Source organism: Egretta garzetta, unplaced genomic scaffold, assembly GCF_000687185.1.
Source record: "Egretta garzetta isolate BGI_Z169 unplaced genomic scaffold, ASM68718v1 scaffold50, whole genome shotgun sequence".
Taxonomy (NCBI): domain Eukaryota; kingdom Metazoa; phylum Chordata; class Aves; order Pelecaniformes; family Ardeidae; genus Egretta; species Egretta garzetta.
This window is the reverse complement of record NW_009258613.1, coordinates 4845422-4873327: the sequence shown is the minus strand read 5'-3', so window position 1 is coordinate 4873327 and position 27906 is coordinate 4845422. Positions and strand designations below refer to the sequence as shown.

General features: G+C 37.6%; 1 protein-coding gene across 1 annotated transcript in view; it reads left to right on the top strand.

Moving 5' to 3' along the window:
• ZFAT (zinc finger and AT-hook domain containing) overlaps positions 1-27906 on the top strand; it is a 77105-nt gene that overhangs the window by 19922 nt on the left and 29277 nt on the right. Inside the window, exons 5-10 of the mRNA XM_009647996.2 lie at positions 8408-8558; positions 8853-10321; positions 11505-11737; positions 18551-18638; positions 22538-22687; positions 24508-24681. Coding sequence (XP_009646291.1) covers positions 8408-8558; positions 8853-10321; positions 11505-11737; positions 18551-18638; positions 22538-22687; positions 24508-24681 — 2265 coding nt within the window. The remainder of the gene's footprint in view (positions 1-8407; positions 8559-8852; positions 10322-11504; positions 11738-18550; positions 18639-22537; positions 22688-24507; positions 24682-27906) is intronic.

Here is a 27906-nt window from a genome sequence, read left to right as displayed (position 1 = left end):
CTGTAATGATTTCTTGATGTAAAGGGCAATGCCTCCGCCCCTCCTTCCTCACCTGTCCCTTCTGAACAGCCTGTAGCCATCAATAGCTACATTCCAGTCATGGGATTCATCCCACCAAGTTTCTGTAGTGGCAATCAGGTCGTAGCTTTCTAGCAGCACAATAGCTTCCAACTCCTCCTGTTTGTTTCACATGCTGCATGTGTTTGTGTAGAGACATTTAATCTGAGCTGTCCATCTGAGCACGTTACCTTCATAGTGGAACACCCCTTGTTTCCCTTGAGGTGTTTCATGGGCATTTCCTTATTGGCTCCTACTACCTCAGGAGCCTCCAGCTCATCTCCGCAAGACTTCAACTGTGCTGCAGTATCTCTGGCACACTGCTGGGCAACAGGTTGAGGGCTCATACTAGCCCCCCATCCCTCTAACCATTGCGTGTCATGCCTTAGCTTGTCGCAGGCAAGCCTGATACGTTCCCCCTCCCCCATCGCAGCTAGTTTAAAGCCCTGTCAATGAGCCCTGCAAGCTCCTGCACAAAGACCCTATTTCCTCTTTAAGAAAGCTGGCTCTCATTTGACACCAGCAAGCCTTGTGCCTTGTAGGTCGTCCCATAATCAAAGAACCCAAAGTTGTGGTGACACCAGTCACGGAGCCATGTATTAATAGATCGAGTCTGCCTGTCTCGCCCAATGTCTCTGCGCACCACTGGAAGGAGTGAGGAAAATATAACCTGTACCCCGGATTCCTTCACTAACCCTCCCAAGGCCTTGAATTCTCTTTTAATCACCCTTGGGCTACTTACTGCAACTTCACCAGCACCTAGAGCGTCCAGAGGAGGCCACAAAAATGATCTGAGAGCTGGAACACTTGTCCTGTGAAGACAGGCTGAGAGAGTTGGGGTTGTTCAACCTGGAGGACAGAAGGCTCTGGAGAGACCTTATTGCAGCCTTCCAGTACTTAAAGGAGGCCTACAGGAATGATGAGGAGGGACTCTTTATTAGGGAGTGTATTGATAGGATGAGGAGTAACGGTTTTAAACTAAAAGAGGGTAGATTCAGATTAGATATAAGGAAGAAATTCTTCACTATGAGTGTGGTGAGACATTGGAACATGTTGCCCATAGAAGTTGTGGATGCCCCCTCCCTAGAAGTGTTCAAGGCCAAGCTGGGTGGGGCTTTGAGCAACCTGGTCTAGTGGAAGGTGTCCCTGCCCATGGCAGGGACGTTGGATGATCTTTAAGAGCTCTTCCAACCCAAACCGTTTTATGATTCTACAGCTGGAGGAACCCAAAGACCTTGAAGAGAGGGAGTGCTGTGTTCATGAACATACGTGCCTTCTGTCAGATTAAATGGAGTACAGTTCTTTGTAAGCATCGCAATTAAGAATGAGAATGAACAACTACAATTATATGCACATCTAGAAATAGTTTTTTGTGAATGGCAAATGCTTTTGTTCATAGTCTATTTTTAAGAACAAGAGAATAAACTCTTGTGTATTCAGTCTTCTGGTTTTTTATGTATTTTATTTCCCACGTTTAAATTCAATAATGTTATCAAGCCTTCTAGAACCAATTTATTATTCATGCTCAATTAGTTTGGTTCTGGAGAGATTCTACCTTAAATATTTAAATTGTTGTTTTATGTGAGTCCTGTAATACTGTAAAGACTCAGCTTGTTACTAGGAGAGTTGTTTCAAGTTCCTGTAAAGATGGTCAATGGTAGAATTACTGGGTTTCTTGGTAGAGCTCAAGATATACAGAAATAGCATAAAGTTTCTAAATTCTCGATGCTAATTATTTTTTCATTTCTAAAGGAGTTGGATTTTTTTCTGTTACAAATTCTTAATACAACACCATGCAAGTTTTTTCTCTTTCCAATATCCACTGAGGAACCGCTTTCTGTGAAAGGCCATCTGTGCTCTCCCGCTGATACACCCTCTGTAATTTATGAACACTTGATTCCTTCTCCCATAGAGATTTTGGGAAGCAGGGAAGAAGTGGAAAAATGTCGTTATGCATATTGTTTTGGGACCGACTTAGTTTAACTGATGACAGTCTTTTCTGTTAAATTGATAACAGCCTTTTCTGTTGAAGATGACTTTTTTTTGGTAGCTCATGGAATGATAGTTGTGGGTTTATGACACATTTGAATGGATTTAATATCAGACTATTGCCAAGAGAGCTTTCCTGCTTGTCTCTTATTTCCCAGTTCACTTCCCCTTTCTTGCACCGGCACTAGTGCTTGCATCAGCCTGCAGAAAGCTGATTAAAAACCTGATAAAATAAATACACATACATGTGTGCCTGCACATATGCACACTCATTTTCTCTGTCAGAGAGGTTTTTTTCTACCAGTTTTGCTTACTGAACTGTCTCACGTTGGGGCCACACAATTTTGGGAAGTGGGAAAGTGGTGACAAAATGAGTCTCTCAGGGGAAAGGTGGAGGATTGAGACTACCCCTTTTCAAAGTAGCTGTGTGGCTTAAGTCATTGCACCCAGTGCATATAGACTGCTGTCCCGGGGCAGTGCTGTCCTCCCACCCCACCTTCTTGTCCTTTGGAGCATTTTACATGTTTATGCAGTTGTGTGGTAATAAAACACACTAGAAAACTAATTATATATTTGCAGAAGGAGACGTGTAGTGTATTCCGTCCATTCTCTGATCTTCTTCTTCTTCATAAACTCCCATCCTGGCACTTCTAAGGCGCCATGAACATGTAGTTGAGTGGAGGACTAGAGAAAAGAAGCTAACCTTATGTTGATTTAAAGGAAACATGCAATTAAGCAAGGTTAGGAAAATTAAAGCTTTCCCCTCTGAAGGTATCTATCTTACCATGGGGTTACAGATTGATTTAGCTCAGCTGGGCTAATGCCCAGCTCTATTGAAAGGGGTAGTAATCTTCATCCCACCAAACTCACATCTGTGATTCTATTTCTTTGTCCAAGTTAAAATGTGTTCTATGTCATACTGAGCTGACCTATAAAAATATTAAAAGATTCTGCTTTTTTTTAGGTGTTATTTTGGGGGTTAGGGGTAGGTTTGCATGGGGAACATTGAGGGTTATGGTGTCGCGGATGGAGTGGGAGGGAGGCAAAAATAATGTGGTTTATTGGTGTAAAACAGTGAGTTAACAAAGTTCAGTGGTAACTGCGACAATAGTTTGAGATTCGATGGCAAGGTACACTTTGTTATTTACTGCACAGAGGACAGGGTCAGACAAAACTGTCAGGGAGACCCTCCCGTTGAGTCACGAGGTTCGGAAAAGATCCCCTTGCTTTCTAAACTCCCTCAGAGAGGAGTCTAGGTGTGGCTGGATCCAATCCTAGTCCCAGACTTGGTCAACGGTTTATGCCTAAAGGATTATATATGCGCAATTAATCCTTTATGTCACTTAGCTAAGATTTCCAAGTTAGCATGCTGTTAGTCACTTACCGAGAATCTGTCGTGGTAAGGAATCTCTCAACCTCGAGGAGTAACCTTGAGAGGCGTCCCTGCTCAAGGGGAGATCCTGGCGTGCAGCCCGCTGCCGTGCAGGAGAGCTCCAAGGGCTCTTGGGCTGCTCATTATTTATGGGGGTAAGATAATTGGCTCATAGTCATATTTGCATACTGACCACTGTGCTTAGGTGGGCACATTCCACAACAGCCCTTGGCTATTGTGTTGTTATCTGTCTTCCCCCACATCCAGTGGGTGCATCCTTCAGGACCAGACACAGACCAGATGCATCTATCACCACAGCCACAGGTGGTTATCACTTGAAAGAGGTCAAAGGAGGGGGAGTCAGAGACGAGGGGGGAGCACACCGCCACATATGGGTAGGATTAGTTGGTTTCACTTTCAGAACTGTCTTACCAGGAGTCATAAGTGTTTGGAGCACATTCCATAGGATATTTTAGAAATGGAAAAAATACATTCATTCAGAAACAGAGTATAAGAAACTAATATTCACTTCATACCCTTAACAACTTATTTCACCTACACAGGCCAAGATATCTACATTATGAAGATTTATTTAAACTTAAAAAGAAAAAAATCCATAGCTTAAAGATTGATCTAGTTGGATCTGTTGTCTCTAAAGGCAGCTTGCAGCATCTCTATAGGAAGGAAATAAACTTCTTATGTAAAGCCTCCCAGATTTTGACAGCCATTGAGCTGGTGGTTGCATCTGAATCACCATATTTAATACATATCTATTAATTTGTCGAACTCCCTTCTTGAATACATGTATATTTTCAGTCTCTGTAACATCATGCAGTAATTTTTCCATAATTTAATTACACACGGGGTGACAGTGTGCATTCTTTTGTTTTGTTTTAGGCCTGCTGACTGCTTATTTCTTCAAACTTCTCTTTGTTCATGGTTTATGAGATAGAGAACAATTATTCACACTTTTTTCACAGTATTGCTCATTTTAGAGGTCTTTCTGATATTCCTCTTTCATTTATCTCTCTTCCAAGCTGAAGGTCTCTGAGATACATATTCCTTTTCCAACAAAATACTTCTGATTTTGCCTTTGTTACTGTTTCCTAGTTCTTCTATATCATTCTTCTTGTTCATACTTGGAAGGTGTAGGAGGTTTGCTGAATTTAATTGGCTTTTAGTAAGAATCTGGTTGATGATATCTCCTGTTTTATTTCTGATCCATTCCTAATAATTCCTTCCATTGTGATTACCTTTTAGACTGTTGAAAAGTATTGGAGAGTTCTATAGTGAAGGGCAAGATACTTTTCTAATGGACAGGCTGCAAGAGATTAGAGGCCATCACTGAGTTTGAGCCAGAGATAAGGCACTTTGGGTAATGCTTATCTGTAGAAGTTGCTTTCAGAATGTCATGAGGAACACAAATCTTACTACTCTTAAAGCAGATTTACTTAGAACAGGTGATATTGACTGAAAAGAGGAAAGCAAAAGGCATGAATAAAGTCTAGTAAACTAGGTCCATTCTGCATTCAAAATAGAGATATAATAGTGCTGGAGGAAAGATTTTTTTTGAAAGAAATGATCAGTTAAGTTAACAGCTTTTTTTTTTCCCCCTGGTGTTTGTATGCTCTGACTTCTTGAAATGATTGTCCAGGGAAACAGTTAGGAAAACTTTTATCTTCCTTATTGGCATATGATATTTTTAATGGAAAACCAGACCTTGTGTCTGTTTGCCTTGTTCTTACACTTTTCCCTAGCCTGTGGCTGCTTTTAGAGACATGAATATTAAGGGTGTTCTCTTGGGATGTGGGTTCACAACCTACAAGGTTGGGTAGAGCCTAGAAACCAAGTTTCTCACTTTCTGAGCATATGCGTTAGTCATTAGTTTATGATATAGCAGTGATTCCTGTGGCTGCTGGTCCATTAGTAGCCCATACTTAGGTAGCATCCCAAGTGGATGGAGGTATCTACTGTTTCTTAATGCTTCCCTATCTTGTAAGGGTAGGAAGTAACTGCCTAACATGAGGGGATGTATTTGCCTACTGTGAGCAAGTACTTTATCAGTATGTTCAAATAATTAGATCTCCTTTAGGTTTTTAGAGGTATTTGCCTCTTATTAACTGCATGGGGAATGTAGGTGGTAGTGTTAGGATGACCTGGAGCATTCTGTCCACTCCAAGTATGTAAAATACTGGTGAGTTAGTACTTATCTAGCCCACCTAATTTAAGTGATTAAAATTTTGTACTGATAACACAAAAGTCTATTAAATAGCTGAACAGCCTTTTCAGGAAATGCTTAAACATCCTGAAAGGCAGAGGGGCACAGGAGAGGTTTAGTGCAGAGCATTTAATGAGGATTTTTATCTCACATTCAGGAAATGAGAGGCCTGAAAGAGGTAGCCATGCATATAGAGCAGTTCAAGATCTATTTTCTTTTAACTGAGTCATTCTAAATATAGAAGAATTTGCTTCTATTTTAAAAATATTGAAGTATGGGAACACTGGTCTGGTATTTAGTGTCTATTTTATGTCTCCTGTACTGTAATGACAAGCTCCCATCTCACTGGGTTGCTACAGTGCAATTTGGGAGATGCAGTCCTGCTGGACAACCTGGCATTTGTGGGAGAGGAAGAATAGCAGTTACAATGTTCTGGTAACGTTTAGGTTGAAAACTTGGAAGATCAGTTCTGATCAACTGGCAGAATCTTTAGCATAGAACTGAAAGCATTATTAAAAAAGGAGTAGTCAAAAAAAGCCATTTTTAGATCCAACCAGTTCAGTGAGCAACAGAGCTATTACAGTCTGTTTATTTAGAGAGTTGGCTGATGTCCCATCTGATACAAAAAGCTTCAATAGCCTTACAAAATCCCAAATGGCCTTTACTCAAAATACCCCCATTTCCCACTTTAAATCACTCTGAAGGACTCACAGGATCTCCATCTTTCTCCCTTGTCTTCTCTACGGCACTGCTTTCCTTAACTTAATGTCCCTAAGTCTTTCACACATGTTGTTGGGTAATTCCCACTTATTACTGATTTTTCCCATATACTCTACCTGCCTTTTTCCTGATGCTTTTGCTAGTCTGCAGGCTAAAAGGTTTTTTAGGGAAAGTAGATTTAGTAATTTCCTAACCAGCTAGTTTTCTTTGGACAGTGTACTCTCTGTGGTTTACTTTTGTTCCTCTTACAATTGTTGTTTCAGAGACGTTATGTTAATACTGCATATATTTTGTAAATAATATCTTCAGGAACATGAAGTGTTTTTGAGTGGAACGAGAATTAATTTCATTCTTTTGTTAAAGGAGTATCTCATGCATCATTCTTTGAACTGTCTTCTTTCTCTTCAGGTGTTCCCTTTTATATATACTCACATATGAAAACCAGTGAGAATCCATTAAAAATATGTCAAGTATGTTGACTCTGTCTTTTGCTTTCTAGGCTCCTTCTAGGCTTTCATGTCTCAGATTTCTTTGATTCTTACTGTAAATTCTTTTCTGCGTCACAAAGTTGTATTGTACTTTTTCCCCCCTCAGCTTCTAATCAGGAGAATTGAAATGAGATCAGATACTAATGTAATATCCAAGAAAAAGAAAATAAATAGAAACTTACCAGATTTCTGTTTTACCTTAAGTTGTTAACTTCGTTATTTAATTCGAAGATATTTTCATGTGCAACCTCTCTTGCTTCCTTGTCCCCGGTATATGATAGAACAGTCTTTAATTACAGGTCCTGGGATGGATGCGTGTTCATCTATTCTTACATATTCAATGTGTTTTCTTTTTGTTATTCAGTATATGGTCCCTCATTTACTATTAATTTTTCAGTGTCAGACCAGAAAGCAAAATTTATTTTTTCAAATATTTTTCTGTAGTAGTTGTTAGTAGAATATGAAGATTTCACAAATATTTATGTAATTGTAATATATGTGTGAATAAATGCATAAATATTCAAATATATATAATTCCAACTTTTGAAGATAATAGCATTCCCATTGAACGTGTGGGTTGATGAGTTACAGGCAGACAAAGAAGTTAAAAAGGAGGGGATCAATCAATAATGGGTGCTTGGTTTGATATATATGAGGTTGTGGGGTGGGTTTTTTTCCAGTGTAAATTAATATGTATATGGATTTTTGTTACCAAGAAGATGCCATTTGTGACTGGCATTAAGCTTTTCCTGCCACTGTTCAGAAAATAAAGAACACCCAGCTAAATAATCTCAACTCAATCACGTCTCAAAATATGCTTATTTTTACCTCAACTAACTGTAAAGCTCTGAGGGATGGAATCTGATCTTACTGCATTTGATAGAGCCCCTTTACTCCTGCTTCTACAGAGATTGAGAAGAAGCATGAAAGATGTTCTTTTATTCTGAGGGAATTGAAGCATGCCCCAAAATATAAGCAGTAAAAGATCTGTTTAAGGAAAAGATGTGCAGACTTTTAAATATAGACTAAACAGTGTCTTTTTCCCAGCCTTACTTGTGGAACTGATTAAACAGCTTATCTGAAGTTTTCGATGGATGTAGTATGAGGCTGAAACAGAAAAATTAAAATTTCATTTTGAAAAGTTAGTTTTTTAAAAGTGGAAGTGTTTGGATATAAGATCTCATAATAGTTGGCATCAAGCACCTTGAATAACCCTCCAAACCAGCAGCCTTGGCATCTTATTTAAGCAGATCTGTGGTGTAAGTACTAATGTCTTCTGAAAGTGTATCCACCATTTTACGCACATGAATTTAACAACAGAAACTAAAATAGTTGGGCTAATGATTATGGAATTAATGTTTGTTTACACTTGTATATTTATAGACAATGCTAATGTCTTCTGAAAGTGTATCCACCATTTTACCCACATGAATTTAACAACAGAAGCTAAAATAGTTGGGCTAATGATTATGGAGTTAATGTTTTGTTTACACTTGTATATTTATAGACAATACCTGTTTTAATATGACACTTTTAATGAGCATTTTTTGTTCTGGCTTTCAGGAGCCACAAAAATTGTTCCTGTTGAGGCTTCTCCCCAAGAAAGTGAACCCACAACTCCAGAGATGACAGTTCAAGACCCATCACAACGAAGAGGGTATCAAGAATATGCCATTCAGCAAACCCCATATGAACAGGCAATGAAATCTAGCAGGTAATTTTGAAGTACTGATATCTATGTTCATGCAAAATGTGACTGAAATGCTTCTCTATCCATTTTCATGGAACGGAAACGTTTTCTGAGCCTTTTAAATAAAGAACAGCTGAAAATAATCTGTGCATAAGTTGCAAATTTAATTTAAATTTAAAAAGCCCGCAGAGCATAACTTTTTAAAATAAATTAAAGTAAACATTTCTGTCCATTGTGAATATCTAGGGAAATTTTGACATACTATGTCGCCGAGTTTCAGTATTGTAAATATAACTGTTTTTTTTTTTTTCTTTTTAGGTTGGGTCCAACTCAGCTGAAGATTTTTACATGTGAATATTGTAACAAGGTATTCAAATTTAAACACTCCCTCCAAGCACATTTGAGGATTCATACAAATGAGAAACCTTACAAGTGTTCATACTGCAGTTACGCCAGTGCAATCAAAGCCAACCTTAATGTTCACATGCGGAAACATACAGGGGAGAAGTTTAGCTGCGATTATTGTACGTTCACTTGTCTCAGCAAAGGACATCTCAAAGTCCATATTGAAAGAGTTCATAAGAAGATTAAGCAGCATTGTCGCTTCTGCAAAAAGAAATACTCAGATGTTAAAAATTTGATCAAGCACATCAAGGAAACACATGACCTTCAAGATAAAAAAGTGAAAGACGTTTTTGATGAGCTTCGCTTGATGACACGAGAGGGCAAAAGACAACTTCTTTACGACTGCCATATTTGTGAACGCAAATTCAAAAATGAACTCGATCGAGACCGTCACATGCTTGTTCATGGTGATGAAAGGCCCTTTGCTTGTGAGCTCTGTGGTCATGGAGCCACTAAATACCAAGCCCTTGAGCTTCATGTGCGAAAACACCCATTTGTTTACGTGTGTTCTGTGTGCCTGAAGAAGTTTGTCAGTTCTGTAAGACTCCGTGCTCACATCAAAGATGTGCATGCAGATTTGCATGAGACTTCTGTTTTTAACAGTTCCATCAATCAAAGTTTCTGCCTCCTTGAGCCAGGAGGTGATATCCAGCCAGAAGCCCTTGGTGAACAGCTAGCACAAAGTGCAGATGAATTGTCTATCACGAGTACTGATGCTATTAACACACCACAGCCGTCTGCTTGTAAAGGTGAATCAAAAGCTGCAGATGTAAACCATAATGGTCAACATAATGGTGACTTAAAAATTGACACAGTCCCTTTGTTAGAATTTGAAAATCCACCAGTGGAGAATGTAACAGAGACACTGTGTCAGACAGCAGACATAGCAGTCCCAAACATTCAGTCCTGTGTAGCATCAGATTGCTTTCTGCTGAAAAATGGTACTTCTGGTTCTGATGAGTTAAAAGTTTCTCCTGCAAATGAAGAGGAAGTTAATCACTGCAGTTCTATAAATGAGCAGGGTGAAGAAATTCAGCTTTTGCTGTCTGAAGACAAAAGTTTAAATCCAAGTCAGAACGATGCAATGACTGAAAACTTTTCAGTCTCTGAAGAGAGAAATCAATCTGTTCCTTCTAGTGAATCAGAAACAAGCAGTCCGCCCATTCAAAATTCAGCCGAAATTGCAACCCCTTTGCCAGCACCAGAAGCTAATGCAGCCATCAGTCCACAGGCAGCCTCTTCTAATGCAGTTGCATCAGACAGTGGGAGTGGAGCTGTTGCCTTTATGCAGATCTTGGATAGCTTGCAGAAGAGACAAATGAACACGGAGTTGTGTGAGAGGATAAGGAAAGTTTATGGAGACTTGGAATGTGAATATTGTGGTAAGGAGTAGTAGAATGATACTTTTAGTTGTTTTTTTCTTAATGTTATATAGTGTGCCATCTTTTTCCTGCTCCACTGGTTTAGTTTTTGATATGTTTGTGTGTCTTTGTAGCAGTATTAATTTTGTAGTTCAGTATGGATTCTGGGGTGCAGCAAGATTTACTTTGGGCTGTATAAATAATGTGAAATGACTGAAATCACCTCAGAAAACCCACTAGCGGAATATAACATAACAATGCTTTGCTAGGCTCAATTTTCTGTTGATGTGAAATTTCATAGAATTAGATTATTTCTGTCCGTGTGCCTCTCCCCACCTCATAATTTTCACTAGGGCCAAACACAGCAGATGTAGGCATGCGATCAGCATTAGTCAGTCCATGCTTTAATGCTTAAGCTTCATTATCAGCTTAGTATAAAATTCAGAGTCTTTTTCATGGAAGCACGTAGGGTAATATACATTCTGTACAATAAATACATATACTGGCATTTTTTTGAGACTTGTTTTGAACCAGTTTTTTGAGATTAAAATTTTCATTACATAGTGTCAGATCAAGACTGTTCTGATTGTAATTGGTTTTTTGAGTTTATGAAATTGGAAAGAATACACCGTTCCCATTTATTCTAACTGAAATTTTTTTGTGTTTGCATAGCTGGAAAGGAAACAATTTGGGATTTATTTTGTAGCCTACATGCTTTTGAAGGGAAAGGAATCAAAGTTTGGAGGAAAAAAAAGTTTTTGAAACACCATAACATTGTACGTTAGGTGAATCGCTATGCACTTTTCCTTCTGGTGCCATTATGTCAGAAAAGCTTTTAGGAAGGAATAACATGAAAGGAAGTAAAAAAGATTTTGACAATCTCTTTTAGCATACAGCTGCATTCAGATTCTTTGTATAGGAGAACAGATTTAAAGGACTTACTCATTAGGAAAAAGATCATTGAAATGCATTAAAGTTGCCCTTGTTAGTCTGTTTCAGGACATATATGACACAATCTTTTTAGACAGAAGTGGTTCGGTAAACGTATTTTCAGTAGTGAAGGGTCTTCAGGACAAATTTTCATTAAAGACAAAAGGGACAGGTTTCAAACTGTCTTTGCCAGAAAAGAAAACTGAGTTTGTGTTGGAATTTTCACTAACAGTTGTTTAGAAATAATTTTCTTTGTGTCTAATTTTATTTTCAGGCAAATTGTTTTGGTACCAAGTGCATTATGACATGCACGTTCGTACACACACTCGAGAACATTTATATTACTGCTCCCAGTGCAGTTATTCTTCCATCACCAAAAACTGCCTTAAGCGTCACGTCATTCAGAAACACAGTAATATTTTGCTGAAATGTCCCACAGAACATTGCGACTACTCTACTCCAGATAAATACAAGCTCCAGGCACATCTTAAAGTTCACACAGAGCTGGTAAGTAACAGACAAAACAGTATGTTTGTCTAAATTCAGTGTCATCATCATAATGTTCGGAATCGTGTGGCAATATTTGAAGACATAGGTAAGAGTTCTTATCTTGCAATTTAGTTTTTTAATAATTTATGCAGTAAAATGCTTCCAAAAGGTGATGTACCTTTCTCCTGAATTTATTTTTGTTCTTATTCCAGCAGAGGAGAAAATACCAGTTGTTTAATTGCAACACTCACTCTTCTGTCATTTAAGAACACAGAAATATTCACACAGATGAGCCTTTCTTCATTCTTTACACAATATTATGGTTTTTGCTGGCATTGTCTTGTAAATAAATCTCACATGCCCTTGGTAGAACGGACTACATATGACACATTCCTCCTAATCACATGAGAACGCAACATCACAGCTCAGTCCTGTGATAAATATTATGGCTACATTTCCTTTTACTAGTGAAATGTGATGCTTGAATTAAGGATTTGTGTTAATTTTTCCCCAGATGTGGACAAGTTCTGCATAGCTACTTAAAAAAGTTGTTAATATATAGTGCTTAGTGGTTTCAGGTCATCTTCTGCAGTCAACAGGTGGGCTCTTGGCCGATGTTTCCAACAGCTGAAGTTACCTTAAAGGTGTTTGTAACAGAACAGAACACTCCGTCTCCTACTCTTGTTAAGTACTAGTTGTTTGTAACTGCAGGACAGCTTTAAAAACCAAAACAAAACAGGTGACACAAAAGGGAGGATTTTTTTCCGCTTTTGTCCCCCAATTCTGTAGCATTTTAAACAGAATGTGAATTTGTTATGAAATGTGCAGAAAGCTCACATAATAGACATTCTTTGAGCTGCTTTTCGATTTATTATCTTTATGATGTCCATCTGATGGCAAAAATCTGCGTAAATGATATCTGAGACTACTTAAGAAAAAAGCCTGAAATTAGATATCCTATACCCTTACATAAGCACCTGTTTTTCAAGTGTGATGAATGTCCGACACCTCCCACCAGAAGGATCATTTTCATGATACTAAATAAAACCAAGAAAATGCATTTCATAATTAAAAGCAGTGTGACAGCAAGATCTTTCAGAAGTATGCTTACTGATGCTAACTGACAAATATATTTGAGTGTTTGAATGGATTGAAAAATTCATGTATTAGAATTTACTCAGTAACTAAACTTGGCAGTTCTCATATTGGTCTTTGTGCCCACTGCTTGGTCTATTTACTTAATGCGTACCTCACTGAACAGGACCACTCTTTCCAGAATAAAGTAGTTTTACAAACTACGCAGTTAAAGGTGGAAAGCTACTTTAATATTAATTTTAGTTTGCAAAATCAATTCTTAATAAATATTAAAATTAAAGCTTCCCCAGAGATAGAAGATATCAAAATCTCAGTTCAGTTCCTTCTATGAATGCCTGTCTTTTGTTACCTTGTTGCCCGGTGCTTTTCAACTGGATCCGTGTCTTATTTGGTGAGCAGGATAAATGATGGTTATTAAAAACCAGCTTACTGTTCCTCCCTGTCACTCAGTCCATAGCCACTCATTCTCTGTGCGCCATCCAAGTCTTGCACTGAATTTGGGATTGTTTATTCCCTGGGGGATGATGATGGGGACTGTGTATGTGCTGCCTGTTGTCTTAATATTGGCTACACATCATTGCTACAGGGAAGATTTTTACTTCTGAAGTCTGGGAATTGAGGCTCGGCTTGATTTAAAACCAAAATTTTGTGTATATTCTCTTGATTTTCAGAATGCGTCTTTTACCTCTAAGGCTTGTGTAGTGGTTTTTGACAATTTGTGGCATTTATGGAGCTCTTTAGAAGTTCAAACCATGACACATGTCAATCACTTTCATGTCATAGTACCTAGGAAAGGGTTGGGCAGTTTATAATGACTTTAGGCTAATTTACAGTTATGAATGAGCTAGTAGTAACATTAGGGAATGGTTGTGGAACTTAATAATGCTGATGGAGGTACCAGAATTTGTTTACAACCTCCAGTGGGTTTTACAGTACTCAGTATGGTGAGCAGATAAACATCATGGAGAGGTTTGTCTCTGAAATTATTCTAAATCTATATATGTAATTGATACTGCAAGGTGAGCACCTCTATAAAACTGGAATTCAGACCCAGAACCACCACTGGCTTTTAGGTGCCTACATCTGCTTTCATGTGTATTTAAGGACATAAATGATTCTTCTCTTTGGAAGGATGCTTAGAAATTTCATCATGCTGCTGACCTTTTGTGTAATAGTGTAGTTAGAGCTTTCCGTAGGAAGTGAGATACTTGAGCTCTGATTGCTTATTTCCCCTTCCTGAGGAGCATTTGTTTTCAGACTGTCACTGGTCTGGCTGCCATACCTTTGCCTCTGGAGCAGTGCCACTACGTAGTCAAAAATGCAAGGTACTAGAAAGGGAAGGAATTAACAAAAAAATCTATGATCTAATGGTTGGGCACTCAGTTGGAAAATAGCTTTGCTTCCATATTTCCATTCATTTTTACTAGTGGTTATTTCACAAAAAAAATGCGTAAGCAGTACTGTATGCAGGTGCTTGTCCTTTTATGAGCTGTGATTTCCGCTGCTTGCCAGATTCCATAAAAGTCTGTCTAACCATTTGCAAATTTTTCTGTAGCCTCCTTCACACATGTGTATAGCCGCCTCCTGCGTACATCAGATCCTTTTAGCTAAGTTGCATTTTAGGACAACAGCTTAATTTGGAAATCTGCTGTGAAAATTTTGATTTGAACATTATGACAACTGTTGTGAAGATTTCTGGACATCTTCACTCTTCAGAAGGCTCAGGGGCCTAATTCTATTCCCATAGGCGTTAGAAATGAATCTCTGTTGATCTGAGTAGATGCAGGAGCAGACCATGGCTCTCTGTTCCTCTATGAAATCAATTGTTGTGTTAATGAGTTGTGGGAACTTTTGCTGGAAATGCTCGCAGAGTACCGATATATAGCAGAGCTTTGTTTTATTTCCTGCTTATAAAATCCCCTACTAAAAGGAGGGGAATGGATTGTTGATTTCTAGAACATATTTGTCCAGTTTGGGCCTGAACACTTTTTATTATGACGCTGGTCTTAATTTTACACTATTAATGAAATTAATAACAAAGCAGTCAGGAGTTCACACAGCCTCTTTTGAAATTAGTGGCAGAACTGCTGTGTAGGTCATATAATACACGATCATATGTATTCTATGGAGGTTCATAAGAGAAGATGCTGTGTCATCAGACTGTCTCTTTACTGATGAGTGCAGTAGAATAACTGCTAATGTTTCTGACATTTTGCAGTGCAGGTCACATTTAGTACTGTTTGATTCATTAAATAAACTTCATAGTGGTCTGTTAGTTTAAATGCTACATATACTGAGATTTTTTATTTTTCTTTTCATGACTGTATACTAGGACACCTACCCCTTGAGTTATCTTGAAACACACAAAATTATCTTCGGAGAGCTATAAATTGATAATGCGATAAAGCTGATGCTTTCTTAGCACATTTTTAATTCATTTCTATAAAGAGAAAGGCATTGTGATTCCTATGTAAGTCGCCTTATTATGAAGCATAGCATAAACAAGAAAATTCTGTGATAGTATTAAATTAATTTTTTCACTAGTTTTAAGAATATTTATGGACCTAATTCATTCCTGATTTGTGGAACGTGAACAGTATTTTCAGTCAGAAAGCTAACTTTATTTTAAAATTATTTTAAGTTTCTTATATTTTCTCAAATGAGCTAATAGAGGGATTAAGCAAATCTCAGGAAGTGTGGAAGTCACTTCGAAATTTAAGTAGCTGATTGGACTGTGGAGCTGGTCTCCAACAAGGTAGATCCAGCTCTCTTGGTACTTTGCTTCTGTTTGTGTCCTTCAAAAAAAACCTCAAAGGCATTTAAAAGGCAGGCATTCCGATAAAGCGTAGGTTAAATAACTTTTATTCTTACCAGAGGAAAATTTGCATGCTGAGAATGTGTTGAAGGTATTTGTATAACCTCAGCCTAAATCCTTCAAAGTGCCTCTGTCATTGCCTGTGACAAGGGCACTCTGAAGAGCTAGAGCTGTGGTGGCGGAGCCCTCGTTTGGGGCTCTGTGTTGTGACCTGGGTGCTCTGAAATACTTCATTTGCAACAGAGGATTTCTTAAAGGCTGGTTTTGAGCATGACGGGATTATGCTGAAGGACTAGCACTGTCACAAGCTCTCAGGGCAGTGACAGAAGTACACTTAAACATTCAAACTAATAACGGAAGCTCCAAAAGTCTGCAGCACTGACCTGGACAAACAACAGTGAAAGGTTTGGCTTCAGCTGGATGCTTTCTGTGAGAGACTGGAGCTTGACAGGTTGAAGAGACTCGCTGCTTGGAAGCACAATCTGTTTGTTACTCTGCAAAAGATACCCCTTTTGAAGATAACTTACTGCAAAACTTATACTGATAACTTTCTAACTGCTTGAAGAAAGCTGTTTGGATTATTTTGTTATTCAAAAATTTTGTTACCGTTGTCATGTGGAAAGATGTGTTCTTAGTGCCCATACTTTCATGTTGCTCTGTAGCTCTTGATGCATTTACTGATGATTTTGATTTTTTCTCTCAGACATAGGCTTATAGCCTTGCCTTCCTGAAGAGTATTAGCAAGAAAGTAAAGTCGTCACAATTATAGTGTTTTACTTAAAGTAGTGGGTGTGGAGTGGAGAGTTAGGTTTCTTTTTTTTATTTAACTTTATGAAACAGCAAGGTGTATTTGTCTTAGTGTTATGAGCACACTGAGAAATATGTAATACAATGAGTATTAAAGACCAGAAACACCCAGCTGTAAATCAAAAATTTGCTAATTATTTTTTCTTCATTTATTGTATATTTTGAAACCCGTTATATAGCAAGTTTAAGGAACAGACTGAGATCTGTCAACAAATTTCAGCTGGCCCCTAAATGACGCTGTCCTTATGTTTTTCTTACATGTGCCAAATTATGAATGTGATCATGCAACCCAGCCTTTGAAAAGGTGCAGACATTGCCATAGAGTTTTATTGGAATTAATCTACCAGTTTTCATTTGAATAACATGTTCAGGTGGAATTCCAAAATCGTCAGTAGCAGGTTTAGGGATAATAGGTTGTATCATTTGAGAGACCCTAGTTCCTCAAATTAACAGCTCTTTCTCAAGAAGATTTGTCAGCATTGTAGGCTCCTTGAATCTCTTCTTCCAAAAACTGGGTAGTATTCTCTGCTGTTCCTTCTTCACTTGAGATTCTCAGGACCCAAAATGGTGACTGCCCCAGCTTCATCATAGCAAGATACTGTCCTTGCTCTACTCAAGATTGTTATCCGTTAGAGGCTGCCATCCCCAGTGCCTGGTGTAGGTTTTCTCACAGGAGCAAATGACCTTCTAACAGTGTTGGCAGAATTCTCCGTATGTCATTGCCATATTAATGGTAGTGAGAGCTTCATGTCCCATATTCTACTGTCATGAAATTAATTGTTGCTGTTTCACCCCACCAGTTCTAGGGCTACTTCTGGTTGTAACTTGCAGGTACTTCAATGTAAGGGATTTATTTCTCAGAGGTATGTGATACTGAAAGCAAATACCTGCATCATATTCCAAAACCTGTTTGCCATGAAACCCCATCAATTTTTGCTTTTCTGTTAAGGGAGATGTCCATTTATAGGTGTATAACTGCAACATATAGACAATAATAACCTCCCTGTACATTCTTCCTCACTATTCAGAGATGCTGTTTGGTCTCAGGTCAGAAACTGCTAAATGTCCAGGCCCCTTATTCTCCTGTTACCTCCAAATTTCTCTTTCGTAACGCAGGGGTCTGTCTCTTTTTGATACAGTAATCTTCTTTCCACGCTCTTCAAGAAGTTTTCTGTCCTCTTGAAATAACCAGTGAAGTGTCTCTTCCGTAGCTTCAGCTTGCCTTTTACAGTGATCTCTTGGTAGTTTTGTAAGTACACATCTCCCACCGGGTCATATGTTACCTGGTTATCTGCCTAGTTGTCAGGACTAACTAGACTTCACTCCATCTCTTGTTTTACCAATGAATGGAGAAAAGTCCTACGTTTTTATGTGGAGTTAGTTGTGTCTGTGAAAACATTAAAATTATAGTTACACTAAAATTGCATATAGGAAGAAATTGCATGAAAACTCTCTGGTTCAACTTGTTGGATGGTGTTAAATCTTTTATAACTTGAGTGACACTGATAAAAGCCAGAGTGGTTTGTAAGTTTTTAAATCAAAATAGTAGAATAATACTTTATTGGTGACACATAAAATGCTGACTATTTATAAAATAGTTAGAAATGTAGACACTGAATTAGCAATGGCATCTGTCATTGCTAACTCTTCTTCTCGATTTCAGGCCATTAAGTAGTATTATAAATATACAGACTGGTGGGTGTCTTCAGAATAATGAGATTTGATCCTTAGGTTTCAGAAGGGTGGACTTGTGAAAAAAATGAGAAAACCCTGAATATTACTGCTTGTATCAAATATGTTTTCTTCTGTTATGTGACTTGATCTTTTGACTCTTGACTCCCTAAAGAGTCAGTCAGAAGATAATGCTTCCAGTTATTGTGCATATTCTCATGTGCTGTAACTTGGAGCCCTTCATTCATGAGGATGAATGATGTGCTTAGAATACTTTAGTATTTCTCCTTTAGTTATTTCACTATACATATCTTCATTTTTTTCCTTAAAAACTGAACCTTCAATTATAACTTTGTTGAGAACCATGTATTACTGAATAATGACTATAGTGATTACACCAGTGGACTGATAATGCAATCTCTTTTCTTTCTTTCTCGCTTAAGGATAAAAAGAGTTATTCCTGTCCTGTGTGTGAGAAGTCATTTTCTGAAGATCGACTTATAAAATCACACATCAAGACAAATCACCCTGGTAAGAAAAAATCAAGGAAAAATTTCTCAGTCTGTTGCAATAAATGGATAAAGGTTTAGAGTGAGCAGTGTAATGTGATTACATTTGAAAGAAAGAGAAGAGTCTCTGTCTAATTTAACTGGTTTAGAGTAAGAATTGAATTGGGTTTGCAGATAGTAGAATTCAGAGTGAAAAAAGTTATTGTTCCAGCTTGTGTGTTGTGGAGTATATCAGGTAATTGTGCTATGAAATCTGTCTTCATCTGGCAAAGAACTCATTTAAAAAAAAGGACCTAGGTGAATTCAAATTAAGCATTGGGAAGTTTGAGATTAGGCATGTAGACATCCTGTAACAACCCATGAGACATAAAATTCCCACTGGCCACACATAAACTGACAGAAATAGGTTTATTGCACGTTATTTTGTCTGTAGGTAGTTCACGTGAATGCAGAGATCCCTGAGCTGACTCTACGTGTGCTCAGTTAGTGTGTGGCTGGGCTTTACCTCCAGGGCCGACTGAAGTCTGCAGCAGGGCTCTTGCTAGAACCAGCTGCGATGTAGTACGGCCAGTATTAAGCTGGGGCTGACAAGCCTGGCTGGATCCAAGCTAACCACTGCCGTTCATTCAAGCTGTGCTTATACCCTGCATTCTAGTGCCGTGATTTATCAGTGCAAGCACAATGTAAAATGAATGCGGTAAGTCAATGTGCTGTGCTGTGAGTGAGCAATCCTTTCTCAAATCTTGGGAATTCGATGCCAAAGTGCTCAAGTGCTCAGTCCCTGCTGCAGGGACTGATTTAAATCTGACTGATGTGAACTCAGCAGAGCCGCATTGGTGTGTCCCATACTTTCCTCCTCAGTGTCTGTGTTATGTTGGATAGAAAGGCCTACTGCTACTGTGGATGAAGGAGAGTTGACTGCATTGGCCAACATACTTAAAGTAACTCATCTACAGTGTTAGTTATCACCTGCCATAAATTGATAGTAAGAAAGAAAATACCGGCCATGCTCAAACTGAGTTTGGAAAAGAAAAAATCCAATTAAAATGATGTAATTTTTCTTGTCTTTGTCAGAAATAGATCATAATAGTTAAAGCAGTAGTTTCTTATCTTCCTACTGCCACTAGATAGTGCTAGACCCGTGTTTTAAACAATTTCCTTCACTTTCATTTCAGACTAACTCCCACTTTAGCTCTTTAGTTACGAAACCTCTTTATTTGCAGACCACTCTACAACAGTGTGGTTGGAGGGCTTGTCATACATCAGGGGACATGTCTGATGCAGCAAATTGAGATGAGGAAAGGCTTCTGTGCTATACTGTAGTCAGGAGGTATGTCACCCAGTAGGCATAGAAATTGAATCTCAAGAGCTGTGCTTATAAAGCCTTTGTGCTGTCTCAGCCAGGGAGTATAGGAGGCCTCCCTAAATAATGTGATTTCTGAACTAGCAGTACATTATGTACTGTGCCCTTACAGGTTGCCATTGGTCTGCACTGGTCCATTGACTGCTGAATTATTAGTGTTTGCTGTGTCTGGGGTCCAGAAACACCAGTTAACTCTGGAGCCCTGACATGTTAAACTCATGCATTTAAATACTTTTGAACAATTCATTTGATATCTGAATCCCTCTAAAAGTGCAGTGTAAATTTTTTGATCCTGGAAAGTGAATTCTTTTAAACTGTGGGTTATAATAAAGGTAAGGTTAAAGAAGAAAATCTGCACAGCTTATTATTTTGTCTCCTCATTTTTAATTCATATATCGCAGGCAAATAGAACTTAGGAGCAAAATACCAGATTTATTAGATATATCTTCGTGGTACTAAAGAAATACTACATCTAAGATATGCCTATGCAGTAGTTATGCAACAGCACTGTTTTAATATATGGAGGAGAATTAATGCACAAATCTTTTTCCTGTGCATGCTGTCCTTGTCATCAGGAGGAAATCCTTTATTCATACAACATACTTAATTACAAGCCAAATAAATGTGAGGGTTCTGATGGTATAAGCTATCAAGTACTGCAGTGGAATGAGGGCAATTGTTTTTAAAAATGTAAATGGAAAAGAATAAAGATGAAAAGAAAAATGGATACTGTTAAAAGGAATTGAATTTTAAAACGACACATCAAAAATTAATTTAAACTGAAACCCTTTCATATTTATCGTTAAAATGCTATTTATGGAGTTCTTCTCTCCTTCCTTTCTTAATATCATTCAGCATGACCCCGCTCTTGTCTCCTCTATTTCATCAAGTATAAAGTATGAAATAAAACAGTACTCCTTCCTCTTCTAGGTTTGCAGGGAATAGGATTTGAATTCTGGCCCCATGAAGGCAGTGGGACAAAAATCACTGTAGACTTTAGTAGAGCAGTATTTCAAAAAGAAATGAGAGAGGTTGGCTGTATTGCCAATGATTTGGGTACTCAGCAGTGAAGGAGGAGTCTTGGATTCTGGTCCCAGCTCTCAGAATTATCTAGCTTTTTATCCACTGATTTAATATGATATTTATTAATAGTCTTGAGACATGAGAGGCATCAGCTTTCATAGATCCCTACTGAGCATACATAATAGCCTGCAGTCAAGAATGAAGCATCTAAGCCATAGAAGGCAGATGAGGGTTCAGACTCGTGTCTGTATTTTTTTTTTTTTTTTGGGGGGGGGGGTACTTCAGAACATATCTCTACTCAGTTCATGGGCTTTTATATTTCCCTTTTGAGGTTGTTTTTCTTGTCCATATGAGTTCAGGCAGAATTTTTCATTCCACTCTGGGACCAATCGTCAGGAGACTAGGTGTGACAGTTCATATTTGGTAAAAATCTAAGTCTAGACTGTAACTTTCAAATTTTATACAATTTTGGGCATAATAAGTCATCAGCTTTCACGTCTTAATGTTTAGACTGCATGAGTGTTGTACTTTCATTGAGTCATGATATTTAGCATTTTATTCATCTGAAATGCATTGAGTAATTGGATTCATAATTTAAAAGCATTTGGCAATGTTTTCATTACGTGTGTTTGGGATGTTTTAATTAAAACTTGATTATTTTGAGCTTTTTCACTGTGACAACCAAAACATTAGATTGTATGAAGGAAAAACTTAGAGAGTTGAGCGTGTTTAGCCTGAATAAGCGAAGGCTGGGAGAGCTATCTAATAGGAGATTAAAAAGAAGACAGAGACAGTATCTTCTTGGAACTGTACAGTGAAAGGACATGAGTCGAAGCAAGAAGATTCTGATTAGAAATTAGGAAAATAATTTCGACTCTAAAGGTGGTCAAACACTGGAATGGGCCAAGAGAGGTTGTAGAATCTCCATCCTTGGTTATGTTCAGAACAGGAATGGATATGACCCCGAGTAACTTGATATAACTTTGAAGTTGGAACTCCAAAGTTGGCCCAGCTTGGAGCAGGTGACCTTAGAGGTCCCTTCCAATCGCATTAATTCTGTGATGTTTTTTTCCATTAAGGTTTCTTGTTATCAGGCATTCTGATCATTATAGCTGTGACTGAAGTGAATTGTCTTCAGATCCTTGACATCAGGAAATCTGGGGAGAAATCTTGAAGTCTTTTGAAAATATTGAAGAAAAAAGTGCCAAATTAGTTTATTGGGAATGTTCTTAGTTGGAAAATTATTTCTAAGCCAGTGGCACACCCAAGATTTTTTTTATATTTAAAATATTTTTTTTTAACCAGGCAGTGGGGACACTGAGTACACAGATCAAGAGAGAAAGGACAGAACATCCTAGAAGCCCTAAAGGAAAAAAGGTCCTTATGTTCTTTGCTCAGGTCTTATCTGAGTGGCAGTAGGGGAAGCAGAGCTTTTAAAAGGTTGGAGTGAATCAGGATCTAGCTCTTCAATATTACTTACAGAACAAATTCCCTCATGTCCTTCTGTTTTTTATTACCTTTTACATTTCTCTCAGAGGTTTCAATGACTACTATTTCTGAGATTCTTGGCAGAAGAGTTCAGCTGAAAGGACTTATTGGAAAACGAGCTGTGAAATGTCCCTACTGTGATTTTTATTTTATGAAGAATGGATCAGACCTTCAACGTCATATTTGGGCTCATGAAGGTAAAACTCTGGTTTTAAGCTTTTGGGCATATAATCAGTCTCATATTCCACACAGGCTTTGCTCACATAAAAAGGAATTCAAATTTATTGCTATACCTGAATCAAAAACTTTAAGCTGCAGTAGAGGTTAAATAATTAGTTTAATAGATTCTGGATCATATATGGAACTGCACGCTCATAACATGAATAGACAGCTTAAATGTTTTATAAAACTAATAAGTTTCTGATTCAATTTTTTCCAAAACTCATTCATAAACATCTATATTCTATAATAAGTGTGACTAAGGAGGAGTGAATTAAATACATGCTCAGTCTTTTAAAACAAGTAATTTTCTGTGTCTTCTCATGAATAACTGCTGCTTCTTTTACATTTGTCCAAAAATACTTGGTCTGGAAATCTATTAGTAAAACAATTGAAATCCAGTTGCTTTGATGTATACATATAAATTCTGTGTGCATTTTAATTAAATCATGCTGAGCATGGTAGCTAGCTGTCATGGACATAAACAGTGATGAAAAATCCATAAGGTAATGCTGATCATATCTATGACTTTTTAGGAGAAATTCCAGTAATACGGCAACACACAGGTTAAAAAACCCTTGAACTTAAAATCTATGCCCAATAAAATCTTGTGTCTACCCAATCTGTCAATTTTCATAACAGGTGGAAGACCACTCGTATGCTTTTGAATCAGTTGGTAATCTATGGAACAGATTGCCTGTGGTCTTTGAGCATTATTTTGGATTCTTTCTCTGCATAAAGGGGATAATGGGATTTGGTACTCTCGAACTGATATTTTTGTTCAAAGTGTTTGTTCTAATGCAGATAGTTCAGGCATTTATGCTAGTACTGCATATTTATTTGAATGCTTTAACTATGAGCTTACCTGCCTGTGTACCATAGTAGTTATCCTCTCCAGTAGCCTCTACTCCATTACGGAGTTTCGGTAATGCAAAATTGTAGGCTTAGGGCAATTACATGTGTATTCCATAGATACAGTTTGTTTATTCTGCCAAGAAAGCTTGGAACCCATCTCATCTAACGAGCAGGAGAAAGAAGTGAATAGAAATTTATTCCCAAATCAAAGTGTGCAATCAAGTCTGTTTAAAGTAGGCTATAATTCCTCATGCTTGTAAATCTAGTTTTAAGGTCATGAATATCAATCTAAAACTGCCAGAGCCTCATGAAACTGTTGAACTACTCTGCCAGTTCAGATTTATTCAACTTTTCTTTGAAGGATTTACTTTGTTCTTGTAGACCTTCTGCTAGATGACATACTGTGCGTCTCTCTATTACATGCTTTGGACTGTTTGAGAGAAGTGAAATAGTAAGTGCTTGCATCTTACCGAGGGGGGGAAAAAGTACTACTACTGTGTGAGCCAGTAGCAAATCTGATACTAATTAACGATAAAACACAGCTTTGCACTTTTAAGTTCTGCTTACATATTCAGTACCTAATGAATCAGTCCTCCTTAAAACAGGTTTCTTCATTCTTTATTGTAGTAAGTAGAGAATGATAGTTATCTGAAAACTTTTAGAGGGAGATTTGGTATGTACACCAGCTAGGCATCAGCTTAGGCAGTCTGGATTCTACTTTTAAATCCTCCTTTCTCTTAAGTTAAATGATGCTGTCAAGAGCTCAGTATCATTTACGCAGAAGCTGTAGATAAAATTTCTGAAATACAGATAGCCAAATTTTAAAATGTTTATCTTGTTGTCCATGTTGCTCACATGATCTGAAATTTCTTTCAAGCAAATGTCCACCCTCTCATCAAAAGGTATAGCTTGTTTGTTTCATAGTATATGTTTTTATTTTTAGGTGTCAAACCCTTCAAATGTTCTCTCTGTGAGTATGCCACTCGCAGCAAGAGTAACTTGAAAGCCCATATGAATCGTCACAGCACTGAGAAAACGCACCTTTGTGATATGTGTGGGAAAAAGTTCAAATCAAAAGGCACTTTGAAGAGCCATAAGCTCCTTCACACTGCTGATGGTAAGTGCATGTTTACTAAATCCAAGTTTATGTTAGGACAACAAATGTGCTATAGGACCTTATTAACAAGCATTTTTCAGTTGAGCACTTAAGTGCTCCTTAAAAATTTTGTTTATCCCCAGGAGACACTGATTGTGAAATAATTCAAAACTTTGCAAAATTAATTTATGTGAAAGACAGACACCTGTCTCTGGAATACTTGGATTTTTCTGAAATTTTGTGTTGGCTTTATAACACTTTATGTTCTTACAGAGAATTGTTGATCTCAATAGAAATTTGAAAATACAAATAATTCTGTGGTTAAGTCTCTTACTACTTTCTTCTGTGAGAATATGATTAGGAGTTGCCGAATCCAGTAGCCTGACAGAGGCAAAGCTGCTGCAGCTCTGTGTCCCCAGGTCTAGTCAGCCAGTGGCAAGCCTGAGTGTGTATTCTCTACAGGCACACATGCAGCACATGCATTTGCTTTGTAATTGGAGTATTTCTGTGATGATAACAGAAAAAAGTTGAGAGGCAAATCCAGAAAAATGTCATCTTTTATATCAAAATTGGGACACAACAATACTTCCTCTGTGATTGTCAAATCAAAGTAAATGATTTAGCAGGGTGGGTTGTACAGACCTTCATTATGGCTTCAGTAGCTTGATCTTTTTTACTCATGCAACCTTGTGAAACCTCATTCCACTCTTTATTGACCATTTAATTTAAACTCTTTTTAAAAAAAAATTCACATATTCATTAGCATTGTCCTTTCACAGAAATCTCACAATGCTCTGTTACATCTTTAGGATATATGTGAAGTTTTTGTGTCAGAGAAATTTATTTGTTTTCATGTATGCTTATATCTGTATGTATAAGTGAAAGAGATGATCCCTTTTACGTTGATATGGTACATGTTATAGGAAGCATATTGATACTGTAGTATTACCAAAGTTACTGTAGTATTACCATGACTTAGTAAGTTGCTCATTCATTATTCAAAAAGTGCTTTCCAATATTTTGAAATAACTTGGTTTGAAATAACAAGCAGGTGTTGCACATGCATCTAAACTTCATATGCAAGAATCGAGATTTTACTTATCAAATGCAATTTTCATCTGATTCCTGGCTGGGAAAAGAGGCAGGTTGTATCTGAATTAAAAGGAAATTTGGAGCACGATCAGACTATAAAGAAAAAAAGGTCTCTTTCTATGGTGCTGTAAAAAAATCCCTGCATGGGGTTTCATTTCAAAATCTTCCTGTTTTGTTTTACCATCTGGCATATCCAAACAGTGAAATTCAGCAATGAAAGTTGAATTTGTTTTTACCTGTGAGCTAGATCTATTTCTTGAACAAAATATATATGTGTGTAAGTAATTACTGCAGTTCAGCTGAGGCCGCTTTGAAATTTGGCACTGTTAAGAATAGCACTATTGTCATGCAGGAGCTAGCCTTGTCTGGATTTGGTTCAAAGGCATGATGTTAGTTTTAAACATTTAATTGTATGCAAGGAACTGTATTCTCTTGTCATTTACTGCTAGGTCAGGCTGAAACCTTGACTCTAGAGGCAGTTTTGTTACCAGGAGCCTTTGTTATCTGGCTTCAGACTGTCATCATCTTCTGCAATAACTGAGGTGACTGCATGTTCCTTTTTGATGCATCTCCCTTTTTGACTGATACAAATAAATCCCAGACTTACGCTCTTTGGCCTTGCTTTTTACACTTCCAAGAGTGTTTCAAGAAATTCCCCTTACTTTTGGAAAATGCATTTTGCCATTGGCTCCAGTGGAAACGGAATCTCACTGTCTGTGGAGTCTTAAGGAATTTTCCTCACTAAGTCCACCCCAGTAAACTCCTCATGCATTTCAAACGCTTGTGAAAAATGAGATAACATTTGTCACCAGAAATGTAGCGTATGATTTGTCAAGGGACTTTCAGCCTCTTGAATGCTGACAGTTTCTCTTTGCCCAGTGTCCCTTTATATAGTGACAGCACTTCAAAAGTTCTTACTAGCGCACAGCTAGTGTTCTTCAGTTATTTCACAAATAAATGAATTTGAAAGATGTTTCGCTGTTTATGAGTCTTGTCTTCCTGACTTACGAATCCAGCCAGTTTTTGTTCAAATATCAGCCCTGCAAGGTCAATTTAACCAGTGGAATATAGAGTAGTTTTCTGTCTGCTTTATTCGCTCAAGAAGACAGTCTTTTCAAGAGTGGCATGATAGAAAACAATTCTGTAGTCCAGGCTTATTGCTGTTCGTGATTAGAAATAAACCAGAAAACCTGTTTTTCGTTATTTTAATTCGATATCAGAAATTGTTTTAAGGTTTTTCTTAGCTGTGTTTTATGGTAACTTTCGAACTCAGTATAAAATGCTTGTAACTTTTTTGAGCAAGATCCAGAATTTGAAGAAACCTGATCTCTTCAGGATAATACAGACTATTCTGTATTGTACTTCTCTATCCTTCCTTTTGGTTCTTTAGCTTTTGGAGTAGTTTCTAGCACGTACTTATTCCATGTCAGTCAAATAGTTTGCCAGCCATGGGCATTTAATACAGGAATGATATCTTTTGTCTATTTAATACACCTCGTAATTTGGCTGGAGGTAGCAGGACTGAAAGAATTTTAAAGATGAAATATGGAGAAAGAGAGTATGAAACCCAGAGAATAAAAGGAAGGTTATTGTGTTATTTGAAATCATGGGAAAAAAAGAGATTTGAGGGAGAGAATGCTCTGAAGGGAAAGTAAGAGAAACCTACAGAATGGTAGTATGTATCCAAGTTTCACTCTTTGCAAAGCCACAAACAGCAACAGATATTTCTTGAAAATAGGTCAGAATTCATCCCTCTTAGAGAATCCTAAAAATATATCATGACAAAATCTGACCATCTTGCCTTAAGAAGGACTCAGACTAATGATTTCAGGGACAAAAGCAGACTCTTACGATCACGAAGTCTGATCTCTCGCAGAGTACAGGCCGTAACTTAATCTAATAATTTTGCATCACATTTCTGCTGGATTGTAGTATATCTTTTTTAGAAAGGGCTAAGCAGACTTCATTTAAAGACTTCATATGACAGGGCATCCATCTGATTTCTAAGCAAATTGTCATAGTCATTAATCATGCCCTCTGTTAAAAATCTTGACTTTATTTTAGACTGAATGTCTAAAATGATAGTTGAAATTCTAGTTCTTGTTCTTCAATTATATTGTTGCTATTTCAGGTTGGAGGGTTAGTACCTTCAAT